This window comes from Hippocampus zosterae, chromosome 16 (genome assembly GCF_025434085.1).
Source record: "Hippocampus zosterae strain Florida chromosome 16, ASM2543408v3, whole genome shotgun sequence".
Taxonomy (NCBI): Eukaryota; Metazoa; Chordata; class Actinopteri; order Syngnathiformes; family Syngnathidae; genus Hippocampus; species Hippocampus zosterae.
The window spans coordinates 19789797-19813900 of record NC_067466.1 but is presented as its reverse complement, the minus strand read 5'-3'; the positions used below and the strand labels follow the sequence as shown (position 1 = coordinate 19813900).

General features: G+C 54.3%; 5 protein-coding genes and 1 long non-coding RNA gene across 7 annotated transcripts; 2 read left to right on the top strand and 4 right to left on the bottom strand.

Annotated features, from left to right (window-relative positions):
• Nucleotides 1–98: 98 nt before the first annotated feature.
• Nucleotides 99–4911, bottom strand: cct6a (chaperonin containing TCP1, subunit 6A (zeta 1)). The gene is made up of 13 exons (XM_052047658.1): nucleotides 4719–4911; nucleotides 3892–3955; nucleotides 3647–3781; nucleotides 3391–3564; nucleotides 2882–2985; nucleotides 2470–2740; nucleotides 2083–2165; nucleotides 1861–1957; nucleotides 1639–1786; nucleotides 1315–1448; nucleotides 750–855; nucleotides 411–483; nucleotides 99–335 (listed from the first exon to the last, which is right to left on the bottom strand). Exons 1-13 carry the CDS (start codon nucleotides 4853–4855, stop codon nucleotides 263–265), a joined length of 1599 nt encoding a protein of 532 aa, XP_051903618.1. The 5' UTR covers nucleotides 4856–4911; the 3' UTR covers nucleotides 99–262.
• A 653-nt stretch (nucleotides 4912–5564) lies between these two features.
• On the bottom strand, nucleotides 5565–10211 carry chm (CHM Rab escort protein). 2 transcript variants are annotated; one of them, XM_052047656.1, is made up of 17 exons: nucleotides 10001–10211; nucleotides 9214–9280; nucleotides 9068–9140; nucleotides 8831–8964; nucleotides 8422–8498; nucleotides 8301–8345; nucleotides 8153–8211; nucleotides 7958–8083; nucleotides 7718–7834; nucleotides 7515–7632; nucleotides 7183–7402; nucleotides 7048–7125; nucleotides 6860–6967; nucleotides 6579–6639; nucleotides 6406–6502; nucleotides 6072–6322; nucleotides 5565–5885 (listed from the first exon to the last, which is right to left on the bottom strand). In XM_052047656.1, exons 1-17 carry the CDS (start codon nucleotides 10050–10052, stop codon nucleotides 5706–5708), a joined length of 1863 nt encoding a protein of 620 aa, XP_051903616.1. In that variant the 5' UTR covers nucleotides 10053–10211; the 3' UTR covers nucleotides 5565–5705. The 2 variants fall into 2 exon arrangements, with proteins under 2 accessions (XP_051903616.1, XP_051903617.1); XM_052047657.1 differs by having other exon boundaries at nucleotides 7958–8085; nucleotides 8158–8211.
• Nucleotides 10212–10340: 129 nt separating this feature from the next.
• Nucleotides 10341–14668, bottom strand: ik (IK cytokine). Its single transcript, XM_052047659.1, has 20 exons — nucleotides 14489–14668; nucleotides 13964–14027; nucleotides 13758–13850; nucleotides 13562–13621; nucleotides 13321–13488; nucleotides 13141–13255; nucleotides 13003–13073; nucleotides 12864–12910; nucleotides 12259–12422; nucleotides 12075–12183; nucleotides 11951–11990; nucleotides 11739–11877; nucleotides 11633–11654; nucleotides 11472–11566; nucleotides 11307–11380; nucleotides 11152–11209; nucleotides 10982–11070; nucleotides 10789–10897; nucleotides 10669–10703; nucleotides 10341–10470 (listed from the first exon to the last, which is right to left on the bottom strand). The coding sequence occupies exons 1-20, from the start codon at nucleotides 14496–14498 to the stop codon at nucleotides 10443–10445; spliced, it is 1590 nt and encodes a 529-aa protein (XP_051903619.1). The 5' UTR covers nucleotides 14499–14668; the 3' UTR covers nucleotides 10341–10442.
• A 1333-nt stretch (nucleotides 14669–16001) lies between these two features.
• On the bottom strand, nucleotides 16002–21694 carry LOC127588795 (uncharacterized). Its single transcript, XR_007959195.1, has 3 exons — nucleotides 21271–21694; nucleotides 19293–19579; nucleotides 16002–16730 (listed from the first exon to the last, which is right to left on the bottom strand). It is a non-coding gene; the product is annotated as an uncharacterized LOC127588795 (long non-coding RNA).
• Nucleotides 16955–20650, top strand: cdx1b (caudal type homeobox 1 b). The gene is made up of 3 exons (XM_052047662.1): nucleotides 16955–17577; nucleotides 19034–19182; nucleotides 19316–20650. Exons 1-3 carry the CDS (start codon nucleotides 17061–17063, stop codon nucleotides 19502–19504), a joined length of 855 nt encoding a protein of 284 aa, XP_051903622.1. The 5' UTR covers nucleotides 16955–17060; the 3' UTR covers nucleotides 19505–20650.
• Nucleotides 21695–23005: 1311 nt separating the features above from the next.
• On the top strand, nucleotides 23006–24006 carry LOC127587947 (ribonuclease kappa-B). Its single transcript, XM_052046422.1, has 3 exons — nucleotides 23006–23280; nucleotides 23657–23739; nucleotides 23826–24006. Exons 1-3 carry the CDS (start codon nucleotides 23203–23205, stop codon nucleotides 23968–23970), a joined length of 306 nt encoding a protein of 101 aa, XP_051902382.1. The 5' UTR covers nucleotides 23006–23202; the 3' UTR covers nucleotides 23971–24006.
• Nucleotides 24007–24104: the final 98 nt, after the last annotated feature.

Below are 24104 nucleotides of genomic sequence, written 5' to 3'. Positions count from 1 at the left end.
TCACAATTCCTAGTGCCTAGTTGAGCGCACTTCTGCGCAGTCCCCGAGTGAAATGCTTATGATAACACCTTCCAAACGGAATCAGTCAAGTCAATGAGGGCCCGCTCAACAACAAGTTTAATGGGGACACACAAAGCGGTCATGGGTGCGTTTTTTTTTCTTTTCATTTCAACAAAATGTGATAAATAAACTCGTCCAAAGGTCGTCGTTCAGACAACAAAAAAGCTTGGCCGACCGAGTGCTTGTTGAGCTCGTCGACACTTTAACCTTTGAGGGAAGACATTCCGGCGCGCATGATCTCATCCACCAGCAGGATGTTGCTGGCGATCACCGTGCTGCACACACACACACAAATGTTAACAGGAAGCAAGATGTCGATGATGATGATGTCGCGGACGCGGTTTGGTCACCAAGAGTGAAGAAGTTGCTTCTTGACGCTGTAGTTGTCCCACACGCCTGCCTCGCCCGCCAACATTGGCTCCCCTAAAGCGCACACATAAACAATCCTGCGCTTGACATCATTTACATGAAAGAGATGGAATTCACGGCGCAACTAAGAATTGTGCGCGCGCTGCCATTTGAAGTGAAATACGCAACCGGTCTCAATGTCCACACGACCAACCGCTTTGAACTTGGAGCACTTGCACAAAAAAATTGCCTGTTGCGGGTTGTGCAAGTCTTTGCCAAAGTGACGGCGCGCGCGTGGCAGACCCAGCAAAACGAGGGCAGGGGGGGTGAGGCGTGCTCACCTGTGCTGAGGTCCAGGCCCACCAGCTGACCTCCGGACTCTTTAAACTCCGTCTGCAGCTTTAGAAGAGTCTCCTGGGGGTCGTAGCCCGAGTTCTGGGCCAGAACCTGTCGTCGGAGCCAAAGGGGTCAAGTGGGGCGGGGGAGAAGAAATCAGCCGGACATTCGGCAGCAAAGCACATCTTCAGCTACTCCGGCGCGGCGGGCAATCGCCGCAAGCGACTGTTGACTCGAATGAAGCCGAGAACTTTGCTCCCACGTGCGCGCGGAGCAAGAGAAGAGATTCATTTCTCTCTTTATCTGGGGCGCTATGAAATGGACCAAATCGACGGCAGCAATTTGCACGCTCGCTTCGTCCGAAAGGAACAACAAATGACCGTCAGGAGTTCGCCTCCACGACTGGACGGCGCCTCCCTATTGGCGCGGCTCATTGGGCTGACCGCGCCCCCTGCCGCTCCAGTCGAGGCTCGCGCCGAGCCGCGGGGAGGACCGACAAAAACTCTTTGCGTCTGAAATACGAAAGGCAAAGCGGCGGAAGAAAAAGGACGAGGCCGTGACGGCGCGCACCTTGGGAATGATGAGGAGGGCGTCGGCGAAGGCCTGCACGCCCAGCTGGGCTCGTCCCTTGACGCCGGCCTTGTGCTTGAGCAGCGCGTCCGCCAGCGCCACCTCCAAGGCGCCCGCGCCGGCCACCACGCAACCTGACGCCAACGGCGGCGGGGGGAGAAAAGACGCCTCAGTTCGGAAAGACACTCGAGCCACAGGGAAGCGACGGCGCTCGGGCCGAGCGGGGGACTTTGCTGCCGGCAAGCGCCACCAGCCAAAAACAACATCAACGGGGGAAGGAAAAGGTCGCGCACTCGTCCGGGGACGCTCGGCAGGGGCTCTCACCGTCCTCGATGGCGTTCTTGACGGCTCGCAGGCCGTCCCTGACGGCGTCCTTGATTTGCGTGAGCGTGTGCTTGTTGGGCCCTTTGAGCAGCAGCGTGACCGAGCGGGGGTTGCCGCACTTCTCCACAAAGGTGAACTTCTCCTCCCCCTGCAAACGCCGAGAGGGGGGTCAGCGAGCGGGCCGCCGCGGGCGCTTCCCGCGACGCTCGGGTCCTCACTCACCAGCGTGTGCTCGTACACCAGCCCGGCGCGGCCCAAGCATTCGGGCGTCAGGTCGTCCAGCGAGTTGACGGCGATGCCGCCGCACGCCAGCGTCAGCCTGCCGTCGCGCAAAAACAGGGCGAGCGTCAGCGCGGCGGACATTCTCGCTCGGCTCGACTCGAGCGAGCGCCGCGATTTGGGCGGACGTGAAGGCGACGAGGTGCGCGCGTGTTCAACTTTGACCTCTCCATGTTCCTCCTCTTGGCTCGGCGCAGGGCGACGATGCCTTCCTTGGCCAGGGCGTCCAGCGAGTAGGGGTCGATGCCCTGAAGCGCAACGAGAGGGCGCGATGAGCTTCGAGTATTTGCGGAGCACTTTCAAAGAGCCGCGGCCGCATACAAAGTGCCGCACGCCGAGCCATTGAACGTGCACAATAAACAGGAAATGGCAAAGAAATAAGAAGAGTTGTGGTGAAGTGCTGAATACACGCCGGGGGGGAAGGGGGGGCCCCCGCATGCAGAGGTACACGTCACGTTCGCTGTAGCGCAGCCGTTAGACCGGGCGGCGCCACGTGGCGGGCGCCGCCCGGGTGTTCGCCGCGCCGCCTCCGCCGGCGGCCTTCGGCCTCACCTTCTGGTTGATGACGACGAAGCCCCCGTCGCCGTCGGGACACACGCGCTTCTTCAGCTCCACGATCTTGCGCACCCGCTCGATGATGAACTTCCTCTCGGCCGCCACGAACTTCTCGCGCTCCTCGGCGCTCTTGTAGAAGAAGCCCGAGTTGACCTCCGTCTTCTCGTACTCCAGCGACACGTTGCACGTCAGCACGAAGGCGTCCTCCACGCGCTTCTTCATGTCGGGGTGCCTGGCCCCGTGGTCCAGCACCAGGCCTCGGATCAGCCTGCGCAGGCGCAGAGGACCGCGCTCTTATCTCAAGGCCAAGCAGAGGCCGCGCAGAACCGCGCGGTTCGGCGAGTCGGGGGCGAGCGACGGTGGCCGGGACCCGATTGTTTGCTCGGTCTTCCCGGCGACGCCCACTCACTGTGTGTCGCAGTCCGTCTTGTGTTTCATCTCCATGATCTCCACCATGTACAAGTCGATGGGCTCGTTAGGCCTGGCGATGGTCAGCACGGCGTCCACCACCGCCTGCGCCACATTTGCAACACACACACGAATCAGACCGCATGCTAACACATGGCCACGCGTCCTCGCTGCCACTCCACTGCTTCAATGCGCAAACTCTTGCAAGCGTCAACTTTCCCTTGCGAGTCCAGCGCCTCTTCTAAGCGGCATTCAAAGCGTCCTTTGGCGCCGTGAAAGAACTGACGACAAAGAACGCCGGAAATCTAAGAACGGCAGTTGCGGCAACGATCCGAGGGGGGCGGCCCCCCCCCCCCCGTCCGCGCGCCTTTGCGGAGACACGGGCAGTCCAACACACACAAAGTCACCCTCGACCCGACGGAAACGGACCTACGGTGGGAAATCACGGGACGCGTCGGCGGCAAAAAGTGCGAGGGCGGCGAGTTTGCAAACGGAGTCGGCGAGCGTGACCTCGGTGAGGAGGTCGGCCAGCTCGGCGTGGACTTTGGTCCTGAGGGAGGTCCGGGCCACGTCCATCAAGGTCTCTCTGTCCATGGGCCGCGTCACCTTCACCTCCTCCAGCGCGGCCAGCGCCTTCTCCTTGGCGGCGTCGAAGCCCTCGGCCACGATCCTCGGGTGGAGACCCTGATCGAGGCGCGCGCGAAACGACTCGTTAGCCCCGAGACGCAAAGGAAGCGACGCAAAGCGGGCGGCGGGCGGGCGCCACCTCCGACACGTAGCGGTCGGCCTGCTTGAGCAGCTCGCCGATGATGAGGACGTTGGAGGTGGTGCCGTCCCCCGTGATGTCATCCTGGGCCGTGGCCACCTTGGCGATGAGCGATGCCGTCGGGTGCTGAATTTGCTGAGAGAAACAAACGGAGCGATAAAACCGAAGGCCTTCTTTTGCCGGCGCGGCCGCAATTCTCGCGTTTCATGCGGAGAAATAAATGCAAGTCCAAAGCGGCCAATTACCATCTCATGTAAGAGGACGTTTCCATCTTTGGTCAGCTTGATGTCTCCTGCTCCAGAAACCAGCCTGCGCACACCGCACCGCACACACACTAAGACAGCTGGAGCTAAACCGTTGGAAACCCCGAAAGTCTCCGACCTCTGCAAGAAACCGTTCAAATCATTGCTTTGATCGGCGTGCGGAAAAGCTCATCGGTAGCTCTCCATTGCCACTCTCGGATTACCCCCAGCGGCACCTGGTTCTTGCATCAGATGCGCCCCCAAACCGGCACGTTCCCCCAAAAGAACGCCGCGGCTTCTTGAGCGCCTTCAACGGGTGATCATTAGCATCAATTGCGCTATCCGCGGATGACGCCGCGTCAACACGTGCTCTATTGCTTAGCTGTCTGGTTATTGTTCCCAATCGTGCTCGTTAGATTTGAAAGTATTTTTTCCCGATCGACTTCACCTATGGGAGTCTCAACTCCTTCCTTGCGTTTGACCAGACCAATGAAGATTACGAACTCGAGATAGTTCTGATGCTGACGCTAAATTTAGCCGAGGCGGATTGTGACGGGGCAGGCAGGCAACGTGCGCCGGCACTGGGTTAGCATTTATTAGCATTGGCTACGTGAGGCCTAAAAAATGAACAAAAAATAAAGCGAACAACTGCGCAGGTTAAAAAAAAGACTGAAATCTAGCCGGAAATGTACTTGCTCCTTCCAGGACAGAGTGCCCACGGAGCAAGCAATCAATTGGAGACGTTCCCCGCGACGCCAGTTAGCCCTTTAGCTCGGTTTAGCATTGAGCGGTCGCAAAGAACGGCCCGGTGGCTCGCGGCCGGTACCGACATTTTCATGGTGCCTTTGGGTCCCAGGTTGCTCTTGAGGACGTCCTGGAGCCCCCGGGCCGCGCTGATGTTGACCGCCAGGGCGGCCTGGGCGCGGGCCACCTCCGCCTTGGGGTTGAGAGCTTTCACGGCGGACATGGCGACGGAGAACGAGTCGAGGAAAAAAGGGCGGCTTCGGTCGAGAGCGTGACAAGCCACGCGAAGAAAAAGCGAGAGGCTTCCGGAAGCTCCGACGCGTTCAAGGAACCCGGCGACCATCGGACATTCTGCCGCCGCCGGAATTTGGCTGCCAAAGCCCAACGCCGCTCTAGTCCCAAGAAGAGCTTTGCGTGCGTTTGGCTGCCCATCTTTAAAAGTCCGTTTTGATTCTAGTTTTCCGCGTTTATTCATTTATTGTTTGTTGTGTGAATCATTCGGCACTTTGGATACAGTGCTCTCGAAATCCGGTTGAGTTTCTCTCACCGTTTGCCTCCCGTCCCGCGGCACTTCTCAGTAAAGACACCCCCCCACGCCCCCCCGAGCTAATCATGGCTTCGGGATTTCTGTGGCAACTTTGTTTCTTTAAAATCTAAAATATCAGGGGGTTTTTTTTCATGGTGATCCTCAGATTTCTGCCCGGCATGGTCGTTTTTTTCGGGCCAAAAACGCCTTCCTATATATCTCTATTCTGATCAGCGAGTCCCTGGGACTCGCATGGCTCCAACTGTAAAATGATCACTGCAAATGTGCCCGTTTGGGAACGCTTGCGCGTCATTGGCAAGTGTTGAGGAATGGGAGCTGTCAGTTTGCTCTTGGCCCTCCTTGGTTACATCTTTAACTACAACAAGTGTGAATAGTCGCAAAGCGGTTGGTTGGCAGAAGCTTTTATTATCTTTCAGCTGAACATAAATAGAAAAGAAAGCAAGCGTTTGGCCCCGTGACGCACGGCGGGGGCTCCGGCCGATGCCGTACATGTTTGGTTGTGTTTTTTGACGGCTTCAATGTTGAATCACTCTTCAACCTGAAGCTGCTGCTCTTGAAGCTCGGCGGGCTCCTCGTCTTTGTCCCGCTTGTCCATCGCGTCGGCGGGCTCTTCGGGATCGTCTGCGTCGTAGAGGATGTCTTCGGGGTTGGGTGCGGGAGGACAGAAGTCCTGGTCGGGGACGATCTTGCGGAAGATGGCCTCGGCCTACGCACAAACACCCGACTTCGTACCTTTCTGGTTTTGTCCACGCGCGTACTAAAAATGTCCCATCATGAGTGTAAAGGAGGGGTTCTTTGGAATAAATGGACTCAGATTGACCACATTTACAAAGAGAATGTGAAAGGACTGCAGCAAGACTTCATCTGAATAATAATAAAGAGGTCCTCGTACCTGCTTGATGGCACGCTCGTGACCCAGCTCGGCGTCCGGTCCGGAGCAGACGTAAACATTGGACGGCAAGCGGTCGCCGTCCGGCTCCGCGCCGGCACCGCCGTCGTCCACGTTGAAGTAGAAACACCACAGGACGTCGGGGCGCGAGTCTCGGTCGCGGGACTGCTCCGTGTTGAACATTCGAGTCACGACGGGCCACAAGTCCTCGTAGGCGGAGCCCAGTTGTGATTGACAGGTGAGGTGGACCAAATCTGAGGTGGCAAGGCAAAGGGGTTGCGTTTTGGGGGAGGTTTTTTTTTTTACAAGCATGAAGCCCTATAAAAGGGTCGCTCACAAGTTCCCGGGGCGCACGTCATGGTGGCCGGCGACAGCTCCACCATCCTCACGGCAGGAAGCGCCGCCTCCAACGAGGGGATGGTTACCACAGAGACCTTGATAAACACACGCACAACGCCACGTTGGCGCACTTCATTCTCACCGCAGTAAAAAAATCAAATAAAAACGGACCTGATGCTGGTCGCTGGGCAGAATGGAACGGTTGGTGATCAAGACGCCTCTGGAGATGGACCTGCAAGAGGAGAGACCAGGTAAAGCCTGGCAAAAATCAACAAGTTCCCATTCCGATGGATTTCACTTCAAGACAACGTAAATGAGCAAAACGTTCCTCGGAAGGCAGACGCGACTGCTCGTACGCCAAACGTTTGGCAAGTGTGAGAAATGCAGAGAAGCGGACAAGCGAGCGCTTTGGCCGCCAGAAAGAAATGAGAGGGGGGGGGGGGGGTTCAAACCTGGTAGGCGCGGCCGCGCTCTTCAGCTGCGCGGGGAGGAAGCCCTCCTCCAGCACAAAGTGGCTGCTCGCGATTCGCCGTCCGCCGCCGTCGATGAGTGCGGTGCACCTGGCGGCGGGCGAAGCCTCGTGAGCGGACGGCGGAAGAAAAACAAAAGTAGGCGGCAAACGGAGAGCGCCGGCGGTTACCTGTCGGCGCTCTTGTCCAGCAACAGGCAGCTGACGGGATGCCTCAGGCAGTACACGCCCCCAAAGACGGCGCACATCCTGAAAGGTCAAGCAATCGGTCACGCGGCCGCCGCCGTTCGACGTTCGCCGCCTCACCGGCAGAAGCACTGCGGGATCTCGCCCAGGCCGTAGACGGGGAAGAGGAAGGGGGTGTTGCCGTAGCGACCCAGGCAACGCAGGAAGTGACGCGTGGAGGCCAGGCCCTCCCGGGTGGGCGTGTCCTCCGTCACCATGGCGATGGAGTGCAGCAGGAAGTGCTGCAAGTTGTCGCCCAGCTGCCGCTCACGCAGGAACTCCGAATACGTCCGAGCGCCGTCTGCGAGCGAGATAAAGGTTTGTCAACGACGGCCACGGATTGCGCCCGCGACAGCTGCGGCGCGCCGAGCCTTTCCCTCCCCCTTCCCACGTGTGGCCGCATCCCAGCTCACCCTCTGGCTCCTCCTCCTCCTTTTCCTCCACGCAGGAAGCCAGGAACCGCATCAACTTCCTCTTTTCCACCATCGACAGCCGGCGGCTGGCAAAGACGTCGGCCCGGCTGCACGGCACCTGAGCGACGAGAACGCGGCGGCCGCCGACGCGTTCGTGTGAGCGAGCTTCGTCGGGCGCCGCCCCGAGCCGCCGGCGCCGTCACCTGTTCCACGTTGCCGTGGCGATAGGTGAGGATCCTGGTGACGTTCTTGAACTCGGCGTAGCGACTGACGTTGGATTTGATGAGCAGGTCCACCAATGAGCCGCGGGCGTACATCAACTGCAAACGAGAAAAAGAGCCGTCCGAATGGGCACGGCGACGGACGACCCAGTCCCGGGAAAGAAGAGAGCGGGGCTCGGCCTTTGACGCACGCACGGCGATCACGGCTGAGCGCCGGGTCACCTTGGAGACCAGGTCGATGTTGAACCTTCGGCCTTCTTTGAGCAAGTGGGCAAAGGTCATCTTCTTCCCGCCGGCGGCCTGCAGGGGGCGCGGCGGCTCGGGCCCCGCCTTTTCCGCATCGCCGGCCTGTGAGGGGATCAAAGCGGCCGCGTGTCACGCGGGCGGACGGCGGCCCGTTAGCGATGAACGGCGCACCTCTTCTTCTTCTTGTTGGCGCCGGCGTGGCTGCCCGTCGGCCGTTGTCCCCGCCGACTCTGTGACGGCCATCGCGAGGAAAAAAAGCAGACTGAGCCGAAAAGCACGAGCGCAGGAAAGCCCCTCGCATGTTGCTCTCACAATGAACCTGTGCACGAGTCTTCGTCTTTGTCCTTCCGCCGCTCCTTTGACTCTGACAAAGACACGTTGAAACTTCACATCTCGCCACTTCACGTCTCGCCGGCGCGGCCGCCGAGCCAAAAACGAACCTTCTTCTTTTTCTTCTTCTTCTTCTTCTTCTTCTATGGAGCGTTGAAGCTCCTTGTCCTCATCTTCCTCTCCCTCACTGGGGACAAACGTCAACCAAATCAGTCGTGTTCAAGTCAGCAACACCAAAGGAGATGACAAGGGAATCCAGGGATGGCAACAGCTAGCGATGAAAAAAAGCGGAAAGGGGCGTGGCCTGGACGACCAATCACAACAAGTAAGACATCATACACGTCCAATCGCAGGGCTGCTTACAATCAGAAGATGGAAAGACTGATCGGGAGAGCTCGTGAAAACTCCATGATAAGGTACCTGACCCCCCCCCTAAAATGTTCTCAACGGATTTTCACAAAATCAATTTAAGAAATAAAACGCCATCCCTGGGAACGGTCCAATCATAGCAAGGCAGACCTGGCAAAACAGAAGACCTGCACGTTCCTGATGGAGGCGGAGTCAGCGTTTGACAGACAGATTGGCTCCTCGCCATCTTGCAACAGAGAGGACCAATCCTGGACCTCATTGCTTGGCGACTCGAGCGCCTGCTCCTTAAGGAGTAAAAAAAAAAAAAAAATCAATAAAATCACACACACACACCGTGCAAGGAGAACTCGCCGGCAAGCAATCGACAAGGACTCGGCGAGGAGTCACCTGACGCTCGTCGATCCACGTCAGCAAAGCGTTCAAAGTGAAGCTGGCCCACTTGGACGCGTAGTAAGTCCTCCTGAAAAGCCGAAACGGAATCGGGTCCTCTTTCACGCGCGCGTGAAAATGCCGAGAAGCTTTGGTGAACTCACGTGTCCAGGTGAAGAACTCTTTGCCCCACTCGAGCGCAAGCAGCCGCCACCACCGACTCGGTCAGACCTTCAATCATCAAGAACGGGAGAATCAAAGCAGGAGCCGGCGCTTGCTCGACTCATCGACCGGCTGGCGCAGTCCCGAGTTTCTGTTCAAAACCCAAATCGATGAGCTCGTACTTCTCCAAGCCGACGTGTCGGAATGCCCGCGACGTCGCTTGGCCTAAAAACGAGACTGCGGCGGCACGTCGTTGGCGAGAAGAGCCGCTTTTTGTTGCCACTGCATCGTTTTGGGTGCAACGTGTTCCGCTGCCCGGTTCAAATCCAGGAAGCCATGAAAGAAATCTTTCAGCTACTCAACATGTCACCTGACCTACAAACACGGCCGTCGACGCAGCGGGACTTCAAATGGGATCGTCATTGCTTCGATGTTGCGGCGGAATTGGCCGCGAGACTCGGAACCGGACCCTGCGAAATGCGTCGTGACGTCATGACGGGAAAGCAGCACGTCGGCTGACATTTCAACTAAAGTGGGGAAACGTTACAAAACGGGAGGATTGGAATCCAGCCCAAAAATGTGGCGAATCCTCAGCTCCGAGTCACGTTCATTGGCGAGGTTGTCGTTTGCTAGCCGCGACCATTGAAAAGGGGAAGACTGTTAGCCGCAAGCTAATCTAAGCGCTCGCGATCCCTTTCTGCTCTCGCCCGTCGCCACCTCGAAACCGACAACGGGGTATTGTTCGTGCGCCACGCCGCTTTGTGGAAACGCGTGTTTCGGAAGGTTTACCCGTGCCCACGAGGACGACGTCGAACTCGGACGGCAGATCCTCGGCAGCCATCTTGGCACGGCCTCGCGAACGCGCCCCGCCCCGCGCTCGTCCACGACGGAGCGCGCGCGACGCGCAATTCGGACTCCCACCAAACTTTGATTTGGTCGATTCCGTTTTTTAAGAATTATTTTTAGTCACGTTCATGTGCGTATGTCATCATTATGAACGCACGGATGTCACGTGAGCCACAAAGACAGAACGAACCAATCACCTGTTCGAAACTTTGTTTTGGGGGGGGGGGGGTGACAGTGACGGTTTGACAAGTGAACCCAAAGAAAACAGTCCCACGATGTCATGCCAGGTTTCTTTCTTTTTAATCAGATGAAATGGCTGGTGTGAGAATAAAACCAACAACTGCTCCTCCTAATTTGCTTGCTCAATGACAACCAAGGACAACGTTCAGTATTTGGGTCGTTTCACATCCACCCTGTGGGAAAGAAAAAAGAAAAGAAAAGGAGTCACAGTCTGCATTTAGTGCCTACAAGGGGCACTAAACCACTGGCAGGACCACACAAACGGCACTGCTGCAAGTTTCACTGTGTAGTGACGGCATAGCTGACCAAGAATTCCACTCAGGAACCCCCACCCACCCCAGGAAGGATTCCCGACACGGGCCAAAACTCACCCATCGGCCTCCATCTTCTTCCTCTTCTCGATGATCTGAAAGCGGCGCGGCGCACAAAGACGACATCGTCAGAGTGACAAGACGGCCGAGGAGGACGAGGAGGACGCTTGCTTTGCTCACCGCGCTGATCTTCTTCCACTGACGGTCCAGCTCGGCCTTCTCGTTGCTCTCCTTGAAGCGCCGCGTCTTGCGGCCTTCCGACATCTTGATGCCGTACTGGAATGCCGCCCTGTGTGTGTGGGGGGGGACAGCAGAATGTCCAAATGAAAGGGGAACGCCATATTTGGCAAGGCGTGGGCCGACGTGCACGTACTTGGGCAGCGCCTCCTTGTTGTTCATGTAGTCCGAGTATTCCTCCTGAGTGTCAAAGTCCCAGCGGCCCAGCGGCCCCTTCTTGTTGCCCTGCAACGGCAGCGCGCGGCGTCACGTGACGGCGCCTCGGGCGGGCGGGCGGGCGGCGGCTGCGCCAGGGACGGGACTTACTTGGTCCATCTTGCTGTAGTCCACCTCCTCGTCGCTGTCCACGGCCAGGTCGTCCATCCTACGCACGCACGCGCAACAACGTGTCACGAGTAAAGCCAGAGCGGCTTTCGGTATGATTGAAGCACGAGCGGCTGCGGCCCTTTTGTGCATCTTACGTGGCGGGGTAACACTCGGCGTAAGAGTTGGAGCCTCCAAAGAAATCTCCCAGATGTTCCGGAGCGTCTCTCCTCTGAGGCGGCGTGACGGCCATTAAGGACGCACAACGGCACACAGCGGCGGCGCCGACGTGCCCCCCCCCCACCCCCCCATCATGCGACTACAGAAGGATATGCATCCTGGCCCTGCCACTGGCCGCCCGTGGCGGCCGCAAACTTCTCGTTGATCAACTTCAGCTGATCTCGCACCGATCCCGGACCTGCCGCACGCGCACACGTGAAAACACACGCGGGCACTTTCATGGCAGTTGTTCCGCGTCACCTACCCGAGTCCGCCTCCTCCGTCGCCTACGCGCGCACACCCGGGGCACAAAGTTGGCTTTTCAGTCCGGCCGCATGGCATCGAGTGAGCGTGTGTGTGTGCGTGCGGACCTGTTGTTCTTTGTCAAAGTAGGCGTGTCTTCGCTTCTTCTCGTCATCCCTGTCGCGGTCTCGCCGCCTCTCTTTGTCTTTGGGAGGTTTGGACAAGGAGGCCGCCGCCGGCGCGTAGTCGCCGATGTCGTCGAAGATGCTGCGCGCACAAACCACTCGTCAGCGCGGCGACGCCGAGCCAGGACGTGACGACCGAGTGTTTTGCTACTGACCCGATATCAGCTTCCGGAGCTCTTTTTTCATCCGCTTTACCTGAAAGACGTCACACGCGCACGTAAGACCGTTTCAACGAGTCTCCCCCCCCCCCCCCCCTTCAAGGAGGAAAGGACCGAGCACCTTTGTCCTTCTTCTTGATCTTCTTGTGTCGGGTTCCTTGGCGGAGGTAGGAGAGGATCTGCGTCAGCTTGGAGATGACGATGTCGTTGGTGCTCAGCGTGGTCTGCGCCTGTTGCGCACACAAACAAGCCAGTTGGAGGCGGGCCAGCAAAGCGCATTTGCGCACACGTGCGTGCGTGCGTACCTCCATACTGGGACAATCGGCTTTGCTGCGAATGAGGGTGGTGGGGATGTCGGTGTCGGTGAACTCGTCGTCCAGGTCCACCACGTACGCCATGCGGCCCGGCAGGAAGAGCTCGTTGCGCTCCAGCGCGCCCGAGCGGAACACCATGCGGTAGATGTTGCGACCTGCTCCGCACACGACGTCTTCCTCGGTGAGATGGCACTCCACCGGAGTGACGACGCGGTGAAACCAAACGGAAAGAATTCCACCATCGGCCAAACGGCGAGTCGCGACGGGTGCGCAAATTGGCCACCCGGGGGCAATATTGTCGCACGACGAGAACTCATTCTTTGCAGATGATCAAGCATACTTGTCATACCGTCTGCCCGAGCGCAACTTCACCGAGTGCTTTCAAATAAGTCGTCTCCCAGCGCCGAAACAAAATGTCTCACAAAGACATTCAGCGACTGTTTATAAGGGTGCCCGTTGCGTGTGTGTGAGACTTTTAGTAATCGCGTTGCTCCGTAACCGCGTTCCGTGTTTATACGGCAACTGCGTTCATATCTGCCCGTATTTTTTCAACAGCGCCCCATTCGTAACTGCGCACTTGACGACACTGAACTCACCCAGACGAGTCTTGAACTCAATCTTTTCCTCTGGTTCCACATCTTTCCTGTCAGAAGCACACACACACACAATGATGGCAAGGGTGAGGTGGAAAATGGAAGAGAGACGATGAGGATGGTCAGCGGCGTGAGGTCCCACTTGGCTTCCTTCTGGACTTTCTCCATCATGTCTTCTTCTTCTTTCTCTTTGCTGTTGATCTCGGCTCTCACCTGACACACAAAAACCAAGCGTGTTGTTGCGTGTTGGTGCGCGCATGCGTGCGTGCGTGTGGCTCACCTTCTGGAGCAGAGCAAAGTCGAGACCTTTCACCAAGTGAGTGTGCTCCATGTCACCACCCAAGAACTTGGACTCCTGGATCAGCTGACGCCTTTTCTCCGCCGCAGACTTGTCCCTGCGTAGCATTAGCATATGAGCTGGAGCCGCGCCGCCGTGGCAGACGACGCATATCGCACTCACGCTTCGGCGGAAGGTCCGACCGCTCTGTAGTTGGCGGTGGTGCTGATGAGTTCCGTTTCCTCGTAGTCTTTGTTGACGCCGTCCCGCCGCTCCCGGGCCCGGTCGCGGTATTTCTCGGCCAGTTCGCGCTCGCGCTCCATCTCCTGTTGCCGTAGCTTAGCGTAGTAGCTAACGCCCGCACAAGTTCGACGCCAGTCAGTCATCGAGTCAAAATAATCGAGGTTCGAAGAAGCCATCGCACCTCTTTTTCTTCCTCCTTCTCGCCGCAGGATCTTCATCTTCATTGTAGTCCCTTGGCATTCTGAGAAACAAACACGGTCATGTTCCTGTAAAGTTGCCGTCATGTTACGTTGCCGTCGGCGTATTTTAACAACAACAAAATGGTTCCAATTGTTGCCCAGTTATGTCGTTTCAGTCATTCAGTGGCAAAGACGCACTCATGATGTCTGGACTTGGAGGGCGGGGCCGATGAAGGTGTGGCCCGTGGTGTCATCAGCAGCTTCCTGAAGTCGTCATTGGTCAACTTTGACCTGTGAACCGACACACACACACACTTTTGTCAAGGAACATAACCAAGTACACTGACAGACAGACAGACACAAAGAGAGATCGGAGTACACGATGCGAGTCTGTAAATACTTACTGAGCAGCCGATCTGTCATCTGCGTCGTGACCCTCAGGAGCCAGAGGGTTGGAATAACTCTCCGCTGCAACACGTACACACGCGCACGGTTAGCGTCAAAGTCCGGCACCCAAACATCGGGACCACACTTGGGTCACGCACTTCTACTCGGGATTGCACGTCTTAAACGCACCCTTCAGAAGCCATTTGCATTTCAGCACTAATGCATGCACAACTTCCACGAAACAATCCATACGAGAGGAACGTGTCCTTCTTTCGTGGACATTCAACTCCAAAACCTCAACAACAGCCCGTTTGCGATTAATCTGTTGGCAAACGCACAAAGGTATTTGTCGCCGAGACAAAGTCTGTTACAAATACGTCTTTGGTTAAGCAAACGCCACTTGGCGACCAGAGTTCCAACTGGTCTGCCGTCGCCACCGAGCACGAAAGCGGCTGACTAGCATGCTAGCTGATGCTCGCGCTAGCCTCGCGGTGGTCACGTAGCTCGCCCGAGGGCTAGCGTGCGCTAAGGAGGCGACTTACTCTCGGGCATGTTGGCGGTGTCGCGTTGTCAAACCTTCTCCACCGCGAAAACTTGCTTTGTGTCGGATCTGTTCGCTTTCAACGACGATATTGGCAGTTGCGGTTCACTAGCGTAACGGAAACAAGAGCTACTTTCTGCTTCCGCGTCTTTTTCTTCACGCATAAAAGCAGCGGTGGCGAACCGGGTTAGTACGACGACGCCCCCTATTGATCGGGAATGCTTACTGCTTTGCCTGACACGCGAAGCTGTTGATTTGACGTTCACAACTGAAGAAAAAAAATAACAAAAATATCATGATCGTATTTACTCATTTTTAATGTTAAGACGCTATCAATAACACATTCAAAATGTATCAATCAACAAGTCAGTGCAACAACTGTTAATAGTATTGTCAGCAAATCGATACAATTAATTGTGTGTGAAATTATTTTTTTTTTAAAATATGTTACGACACAGACTCGAGTCAACGTGTACCTAAAAATGCAATTAGAGAATGACAGCGGGAGAGAAATTTGGTTACATAGAGTGTAATTGTCTTTCTTTTCTGTGAGGTTTTACAATAAAGTTCAGATGTGAGTGTCGATAAACACCTTGAAGCCTCTTTTTGGATGAAGTGAGCTCAATTTGAAAAGTGAGTTGACTGCACTCATATCCCGAAGTTTGTGCTTTCAAGTCAAAAGCAAAAAATCAGGTCGCTCCTAACTCAAGGCGGCACTTTCAAACAATGAAACGGCCCAACGACATCAACAAACTTTTGCGTCCATTCAGAAATGTCTATTTTGTAAGAAGAAGAATCTCATTTATTGTGGCACCACTGCTCCGGTCGCCAATCCGCCAAGCTTGGGGTGGCTGGGCTAGGCTAGCAATTGACGTGATCGATGCCTGCTGCCCTCCTTTCGCCTCAGCGTCATTTTATCTTTGACCACACGAGGGCAGCATCGCACCATGTCAAGGAATGTCTTTTTTTTCCGAAGCCTTTGTCGCAAACTCAACTCAGAGCTAAACTACGCAAGGCTAGGAGGCTAGCAGCAGTGGAAGGGTCAAAGACAGAGAACCGAGTGTCAAAGTGTGTCAAGGAGGTCGTAAAAGACTAAAAGAAGGAAAGAAAAGCGAGATTGTAAAAGACGGTGGCCATGTTGTGCTGGTTAATGTCAAGAGGTGGCAGGTCACACAAGATGGACGCTCAGCACGATGCACACATACCTGTGCTTGTTATTTTTTTAGTAATATATTCATGCTTTCACCAGCCCAAAACATTTTTTTAATTACTCATTCAAAATAATTATAGCACTAAAAGCTCATTTTTATTATTACTAATTTACACACACACACACACATATATATATATATATATAAAACGTAATCAATAATGCATTTATTTGTTTATGTGTTTGTTTGCTTTCGAATGAAAAAAGAAATAACCGGTTCTTAATGTGATTACTTTCCTTCGAAGTACAACAAATGAATTGCACCACAAACACAAGAGATTAATGTGTTTTACACACACACACACGCACCCACACACACACACACACACTTTACATACACATGCGCGAAGGTGAAAAGTGTGTATACCTAATGAAGTGTCCTTTAGGGCCTCAGACAAAGAAAAGTCATGAGTGTAAAACAATAAAAAGGTAACCTCGTAAATCCATAAATCGTCGACAAGCGGTCTCCTCCGCTGCAAAATTTCACACGCTCCAGAAGGATCCGGTGAGAAACATGCCGATTGGTTTTGTTTTTTTCCGTTGAACGAAATTCTCACATCAAGACATCAAGTGTGACCTTGAAAATGTGAGCTGCCACCATTTGTTGCTAGCTTACTCAGTCGGCATTTTGTCAGTTTAGCGCTCGCTTCTTCTCAATTAACTTGGCGATGCAAATGTAATTTGACAGATGAACTGAATAAAAAGGAAGCGGGGAAAAAAAACACAAGAAGCTTTTAATTTCCAAAAGAGTTCAAGTGTGTTGGAGGGTGGAAGTTGATGAATAGTTTCCAAAAATGAGGGCATGAATGAGAATTCCTTGATGATCTCAAATGAAAAAGAAAATGTCTCGTTTGAATTTGCACGACGGAAGCCTCAAATTCATAAAATTGTTTCCGCAAGTGTTCACGTCAAATGCCATGAAATGAAACTTTTGAAACGACCTTCTATTCCATCGTTTCAACGATGTTGCCGCAGGTGATTCCAGGCGTGCATCAAGTAGCCGACGGATGAAGTTCTCGTTGCTAGCGCCTGCCTGCATGTTACCAAAGAAGCAGGACGGACGTCAAAAGAAAATTCTTTGGGTGAAATCAGATCAATTGTTGTGTCGATGCTGAAGGTGTGTGTGTAGGGGGGGGGGGGGGGGGGTGCTGGCCGGGGGAGCAGGTGAGGGCAATAAAGTAGAGCACGTGACTAGCGGGCCACCTTATAACGGGCTGCGGAGGTGCGTGACGGGTGGGGCAGCAGCTGGAGACGCGCGCACACACACACTCACACACTCGGAGCACACAGGAAAGTCAGGGCAGCGCAATTTGCCCTCCCCACCCCCGACCCCACTCCTCGCCCCCCCCCCCCTCCAGCTAACATGTACGTGAGCTACCTGCAGCTGGACAAGGACCCCCCCATGTACCACCAGAACCCCGTCAGCAGACACCCGGGCCTCGGCCTCAGCCCGCAGAACTTCCCGGTGCCCGGAGCGGCCCAGTACTCGGACTTTGCCAGCTACCACCACCACCACCACCACCACCACCCGCCCCACGGCCTCGCGGCGGACCCGCACCAGGCCCAGCAGAGCGCCGGCGGCGGGGGCGCCGGCGGCTGGAGCCCGGTTTACCCGCCCCCGCCTCCTCTCCCTCACCCCGCGCAGCCCGCTCGGGACGACTGGGCCGCGCACCACTACGCGGCTGCGGCCGGGGGCCCCAACCTGGGCTTCGGTCCTGCGGAATTCAGCGGGCAGCCGCCCCCGCCGCCGCCGCCGCTGCCACCGCCGCTTCTGACCGCCTCCCTCAATGCACCCGGCGGGCAAGGCTCGGCCGAGTCGCCGCAGAGGAGGAGCGCCTACGAGTGGATTCGCCGGGCGTCCACGCCGCTCGCCAACCCCAGTAAGGAAGAAGCCCACAAATGCGCCGTCGTCATTATTCTTGGTGGCGTCCGAAAGTCATTTGCTGGCATGTTGACTTATTTGATAAAGATCACTCGTATTGAAAGTGCGCCGTCCGACACGTTGCGACAATCCGAACCGAGGTCAGCCCAATGAGCAGAAAAACCAGAGCCGTGACATCAATCGGTTGACATTTTAGTCTGAAACGTTACGATTGCGATGATTATTCCGTTGAGATCTGCGTCCCTCCCTCTCTAATCATCCACACGGCGTCCAAAATGACACAACCACGCACTTCGTGGTCGACGCATTTTTTTCTTTTCTTTCTGCAAGTCAACTTTTCTCGATGAGTTTTTATATTCCGCCCTTGCTTTTTTTCAGTCTGTCATCGTCATCATCATCAAATGTTAACATGACAAATAGTTTGTCCTATTTATCAATGAAGAGGTGGATTTTTGTTTCCCCACAACGTCAAAGCGATACATGACAACGCCCGATTAAATCCGTATTGCGCAAGCTTTTCCAGGTCGGACGTCATAAATAAATCCATTCTTTTGAAAAAGTCGATGAAAATTCTCGATTGTCCGGCGGCATTAACATCGTGCCAGTTCATATTTTTGTCATCACAAAGAAAGGATGAAGCCTCTCTTTGGAAAAAAACAGAAAACCTTCATTGTTCACGACGATAACGGTTATTCCTGATTTTGACCTTTGACATTTGGGATGAAATGGCTTCATCAACAATGGCCGAATGACGATAGAAATAAGAAGTCCAACAAGTTTTCATTTTGATCCTTGACCGAAGCTAACGTTTTGTTTTTCATGACGCTGCCCCATATGTGCGCGCGCGCGCCTGCTAGCAGTGGTCTACAAAGGGGCCGCGCGAAGGCCCCTTTGTAGACCACTCAATTGTGTTTGTTTTCATGTGACTTTTTAACAAGACATCTGTCCATTTGGAACTGGCGAGAGTCGCTGTGTGTGCTTAGTGTTAATTGTCAATCACGGCGTGCTAACCGACGCGTTACCGCCTCGTTAGCAGATGGACGGCGCGCCGGCCCGTCCGAGCGCTAACGGCGAGTAGATTTCGTTGCCAAATTGACAGGCGGGAATTCCTCAGTGCTCGCCGCTGAAGGTTGCGCACTTGATTCCATCGTCGCTCGGCAGGAAACGGACGCAAGTCGACTTCCTCTAAGTGCCGGCGCAAATAGCAAAGAGGAGGAGCGACTTCACGCGAAAAGCCGAGAGGCAAGCAGCTTCACCATTGAAGACTGCCGGCGACTCGCCGAGTTGGAAAGCCGCTCGCTCGACTGCGGGCTCAGTGCGCAAAAGGCACAGAGCCGAGTCACTTGACGAGTGCGACGACGTCCGCGAGGAATGAGTCCCCGAGTACTAAACGGCTAATAGGCGGGCGTCAATCTACCGCGTGCCAAACGCTAACCCAAAGTCTGCGCGCGCAGACGGGAAGACGCGGACAAAGGACAAGTACCGCGTGGTCTACACGGACCACCAGCGTCTGGAGCTGGAGAAGGAGTTCCACTACAGCAAGTACATCACCATCCGCAGGAAGGCGGAGCTGGCCGGCGCCCTCAGCCTTTCGGAGCGACAGGTGAGGCCAAAAAAAAGCCAAAAGGCCCACGTTTGTCGTTTGGCCTCCCCGCCGTCACGTGAGCCGCCAGCGTTAACGAGCTCTCGGCCGCGTTTGGCGTGTTGAATTACCCGTTGGTATCGGTGGCCTCCAGGTGAAGATCTGGTTCCAGAACCGGCGTGCCAAGGAACGCAAGATCAGCAAGAAGAAGCAACAGCAGCAGCAGCCCGCCTCGTCGTCCGGCAGCGTCGCCATGGTGACCAGCAGCAGCAGCGGCCTGGTGTCGCCGTCCGGCCTGGTGTCGCCGTCCTCGCTGCCCATCAGCGTCAAAGAAGAGTTTTAAAGCCGCTTCCTGCGCTTCTCCTTCCCAATCTCCCCCGTCGGCTCCCTGGCGCCGCCCTTTGCAACGACGGGACCCCTGAAACAAAAACGAGAGTTAGCACGCTGATGTTAATTAGCGTCGGGCGAGCATTTAGCTACGTTACCATGCTAATGACATCCTGATGCCGGACATTAGCGCAATGATGCTACGTGACTGTGGGACGGGAAGTTGATGACATCTGAACTCAATTTCGGCGAGTCGAAGGATTAGCATGCCGATGCCGTGCGGCGCTTCGTTAGCATGTATTTTTTAACACTGGGACAAGCGGTTATCAACATTAGCAACCGCAAGACTCAATACGCAAGGTCACGTACATAAGCGTAGTGACGGCATCATACAACAGGGCTCGCGTTTAGCCGCATTGGCAGGCTGACGATGACATTCTGATGTTGGACGAGAAGGAAGCGACATTATCATGCCGATACTTTTCAACAGAAAGGCTAGCATTTAGCCACATTGGCATGTACATTTCCCATGTCATTTGACGACTGCATCAGTTAGTTCTGTTAGCATGCAATACAAGCGTGGGACTCAAGGATGATGCTGAAGCTGTGTGCTCACGTAGTCCAAGCTGTATCACGATGGGACAAGAGGGTGGCCAAATTGGCTGATGCTGTGAAACTTTTCAACAATAACAGCACTATGCGCTCAAGTACGTATATTAGCATGCTAATGCAACTCAACTGAGAGGCTCGCTGTTAGCGGTATTAGCATTTGGATGTTTTGGAAGCACTCGTATGCTAATCAAAAGGCCTCGCTCCCATGCAGCAAGTTAGCCCGTGTTTTCATTTCATCATCGACCTTTCCCGATTCGTCCCTCGGTTGGCGCCGACCCCGTGAAAGGTCGCCGTTATTCAAAGTGACCGCAGACATTTGGATTTTTTTCAGCTCGCATCTATCAAAAGTAAAACTAACAAAGACTGTTTTTTTTTCTTCTCTTTGTTTTTCCATTCACGGAAAGTTATTTCATGTCATACGCACACACGCGCGCACACACACACACACACAGATAGCAGGATCCTTCATTGTGTTTGCCCTTTGGATGCCACACCTCAACAGACACTGCATTACTCTGTGTACGTGCAGGTGTGTGCATGTGTGAGCGTGTGCGCAAGACCTTTGTCCTTCGCTCTATTTTGCCTCTTCCCATGTCGTTAAACCTCACTATCACTGGTGTGTTCGCAAGCGTGTGTGTGTGTGGGGGGGGGGGGGGGGGGTTGCATGGATATGATTTGCAGCCTTGTTGGTGCGTTTGAAATTGGACAATAGTGGCAGCATGAAGGTTTAATCGGGGCTTGCAGTGGGTGGCATTTGGATCGGATGTTGTCCTTGCAGCGGCTAACCTGCCGACAAATTGGGCGGAGCTTTACCTGCACACCAGAAAGTTGGATCGAGGATGAGGATAATAAACTTTTTTTTTCACTGCAGAGACGTACCGATGTTTACTTGCCTGACCTTTTCTCTCTGTCTCTTACGCCCGCATACATATGTTGACACGTCCATGCACACACAAACACACACACAAATATTCTCAAGAAGATATATATGCTCACATATGCTCACACACACTCACACAAGTATGATGCACACAGACACGGCGGATTTCAAGACCTTTGAGACAAAATGGCCGCCTGGCTCCTGTCCTCGTGCCCTTGACGCCTAACTGGCCGTTTTGTCGCTCCAAGATGGCGGCTGCGTGTGTGTGTGTGTGTGTGTGTGTGCGAGACCTTTGCCCCAGTGATATCTCGCCCGATTGACTCGTCCTCCTCCCCGGAGACAAACGGCAACTCATATTGGGCGCCGGCGAAAGGCAAACACGATTGGTCGCCGTCACAGTGGAGCCTGTCATGACAAACACAAAGAGAAGGAAATCATCCTTCAAGAATAAGCGTGTTCTCTTGATGTGCACTTCATGACAGAGTTGAGGAAAGAATTACTTGGGACTTGGTCTTCGCCGTCCAAATACTTGAGGATATCCTTCGGCACATTTGCAGGACAACAGATGCACATTTCGGATGCATTTGTCCCGACATCTGACACGCGCTCATAACCATTTAGTATGTCTTCAAATACATTCGTGGTAACTTCATCCACATTTCCATCATTAGATTCGGTCCATTTACAACGTGGATGCACTTTTACCTCTTGATACAAAAATAAACGAAACGAAATATTTAATCATGTTAATATTCAATATTAATCAGACATTTAAGACTCTCTTTTTTCGTAGGTTAGGCTCTGAAAATGGCTGTCCCCGATTGAGTTAACTTGCTAACTGAAGACGCTATGTGCACGTGACATGCTGGCATCTTCGTTACCTTGGTTACCGAGCCGCCCAAAGTGCCCCCCCCGCCCACCTCAAAAAAGAAAACGAAGCATGAATTTAATGAGAAAAAGACAGTGAGCACAAACAAAACGTCCTCCGCTCCGCGGCCACTCCCACACGCTTGTAAAAGTTAATCATTAGAGCCCAACGCACACACACAATAAACAGTCACAATTTTATGGCTGATGATGAAGCTCATATTGGCTGTGGAGGGGGTGGGTTGCGAGGGTGGGGGGGTGAGTTCCCGCATGAAGGTTCAGAGGTCACCTCAGCAGGAAGTCAGCATCATGTCAATTGTATCGAACACCTATGCAAGTCTAAAAGTAGAAGATGATAGATAGCTCAGCGATATGCTTGACGTGTACGTCAGTCGAAATGCAAGCGAGGATTCAAAAAAGGAGGATTCATATATTTAATAGGTCCCGTTTTTAATCAGATAGTTGGAAGTACGTACAATATGTATGCGGTTCGGACCGCAGATGTTGATGTTCTGCACCTTCTGAACGCGAACGTGTGAACAGAAACTCGAAGAGTGTTGTCGCCCCCTATCGATAGTCGTCCTCAGTGGTACTGTCACCCCACTCCAGTGAACCAATTAAAACTGATTCAATGTTGATTTAATCATCACAACAACAACAACAAAACATTTGATATTATTGTACGCAAATAGCGGCGGTCGATTGTATGAAGTCATTGAATGCTACAGCCAACACAAACGCAATTCCTGCATGTTCGGAAAATCATTTTGGTCGAAGCTGACTAACAAAATCCTCCAATGTCCTTCCCTCGTGACCTGAGCACTGCTTCTCCTCGAGGAGGTCGCGGGCGTGCTGTAGCCCGCGCCAACTGACTTTGGGCAAAGTTGGCTTCACTCTGAACTGGTTGCCACCCAATGCCAGGACACGCAGAACCTTTACGAGATGGGAATTACGGCTGCCTTGCCCATTGGGCGCCTGGACTCAACGGATGAGTATTAAAACCCTTCATTTCTAGTCAAAATCTTTGTAAAGACGAGGGAAGGAAAGAACCGAAGGAAAGCCAACGAGTCGGCCAGCAGGACGCTCTTTGACTGATCCACGCTCCCAACCAGGAGGTGGCGGTAATGCGCCACCAACAAGGAAGAGGAAGAAGTCGGCGCCGGCCGAGCTTTTCCGATTTTGGCCGAGGTCGCCGAGATCAGCTGACACGAAGCCCGCGTCGGTTCGTCAGGGCCCGGTAGTCGCGCTTCCTCTTGTGGCGGGGGCTTCAGTTCCCGTCAAAGGGCCACATAAAAAAAAAAGGAACACTAGTCGTCGGGGTGGTGACGGCGGCGCGTGACTGCTGAGCGCGAAGGATGCCGTCGTTGCTCTTCTGCGGGCCCAAAATGGCCGCGTGCGGTATGGTCATCAGCATTTGGGGCGTCATCATGTTGGTAAGAAAACAAGAGGTTTTCATTTGCTGCCTGCAACCTTCTCCTTCTTCCGAGTCGAGCCGGTGCAGTAAATGCGCTTGCCACGCAAATGCACCGTTTTGTTAATAATGACGTGACCAGGGAACATTTAACTGGCATTTTGTGAAGCATTCCGAAGCCAATAGCAGTTCGGCATTCGTTGCAAATGAGAACCTGTTCCCAATTTCCTGACATGGAGCAATAAAAGGGCACATTTTGTTGACAACTGCGAGGTGACCGAGCAAGCGCTTGTGTTCTGTTCATCTGTGCTGTATGGTACACATACAGTACGTTTGACAAAGTTGATCCAATCCAAGCGGTTGCTCATTTGCGGCCGCGCCGTTTGTTGCGGCTGCAGGCGATGCTGGGAATCTTCTTCAGCGCCAAGTCGGCCGTGCTGATCGAGGACGTCCCGTTTACCGAGGAGGACATCCGCAACGAGTCGGTGCTGCCGCTCTGACGCATGTTTAGGAAGCCCGTTTGGCCTTGCGACAGGAAGTGATGTCGTTGCGTCTGTCTTCCCGCAGTCAACACCCTCCTCAGAACATCTACGGTCTCTACAGCCAAGTGGGCATCAACTGCTTCATCGCGGCCGCCGTCTACGTGGCGCTGGGCGCCGTGTCGCTGTGCCAGGTTCGACTCAACAAGCGGCAGGAGTACATGGTGACCTAAGATGGCTGCCCCCCCCGACCCCGACTGTCCCCCCAACAGACATGCTATTTATTTTGCCTTGACATATTGCCTGCTCGTGACGTCATTCCTCTGTTGTGACCTCCTGTGATTTGAAGTTGAAGTTTGAAGTTGTG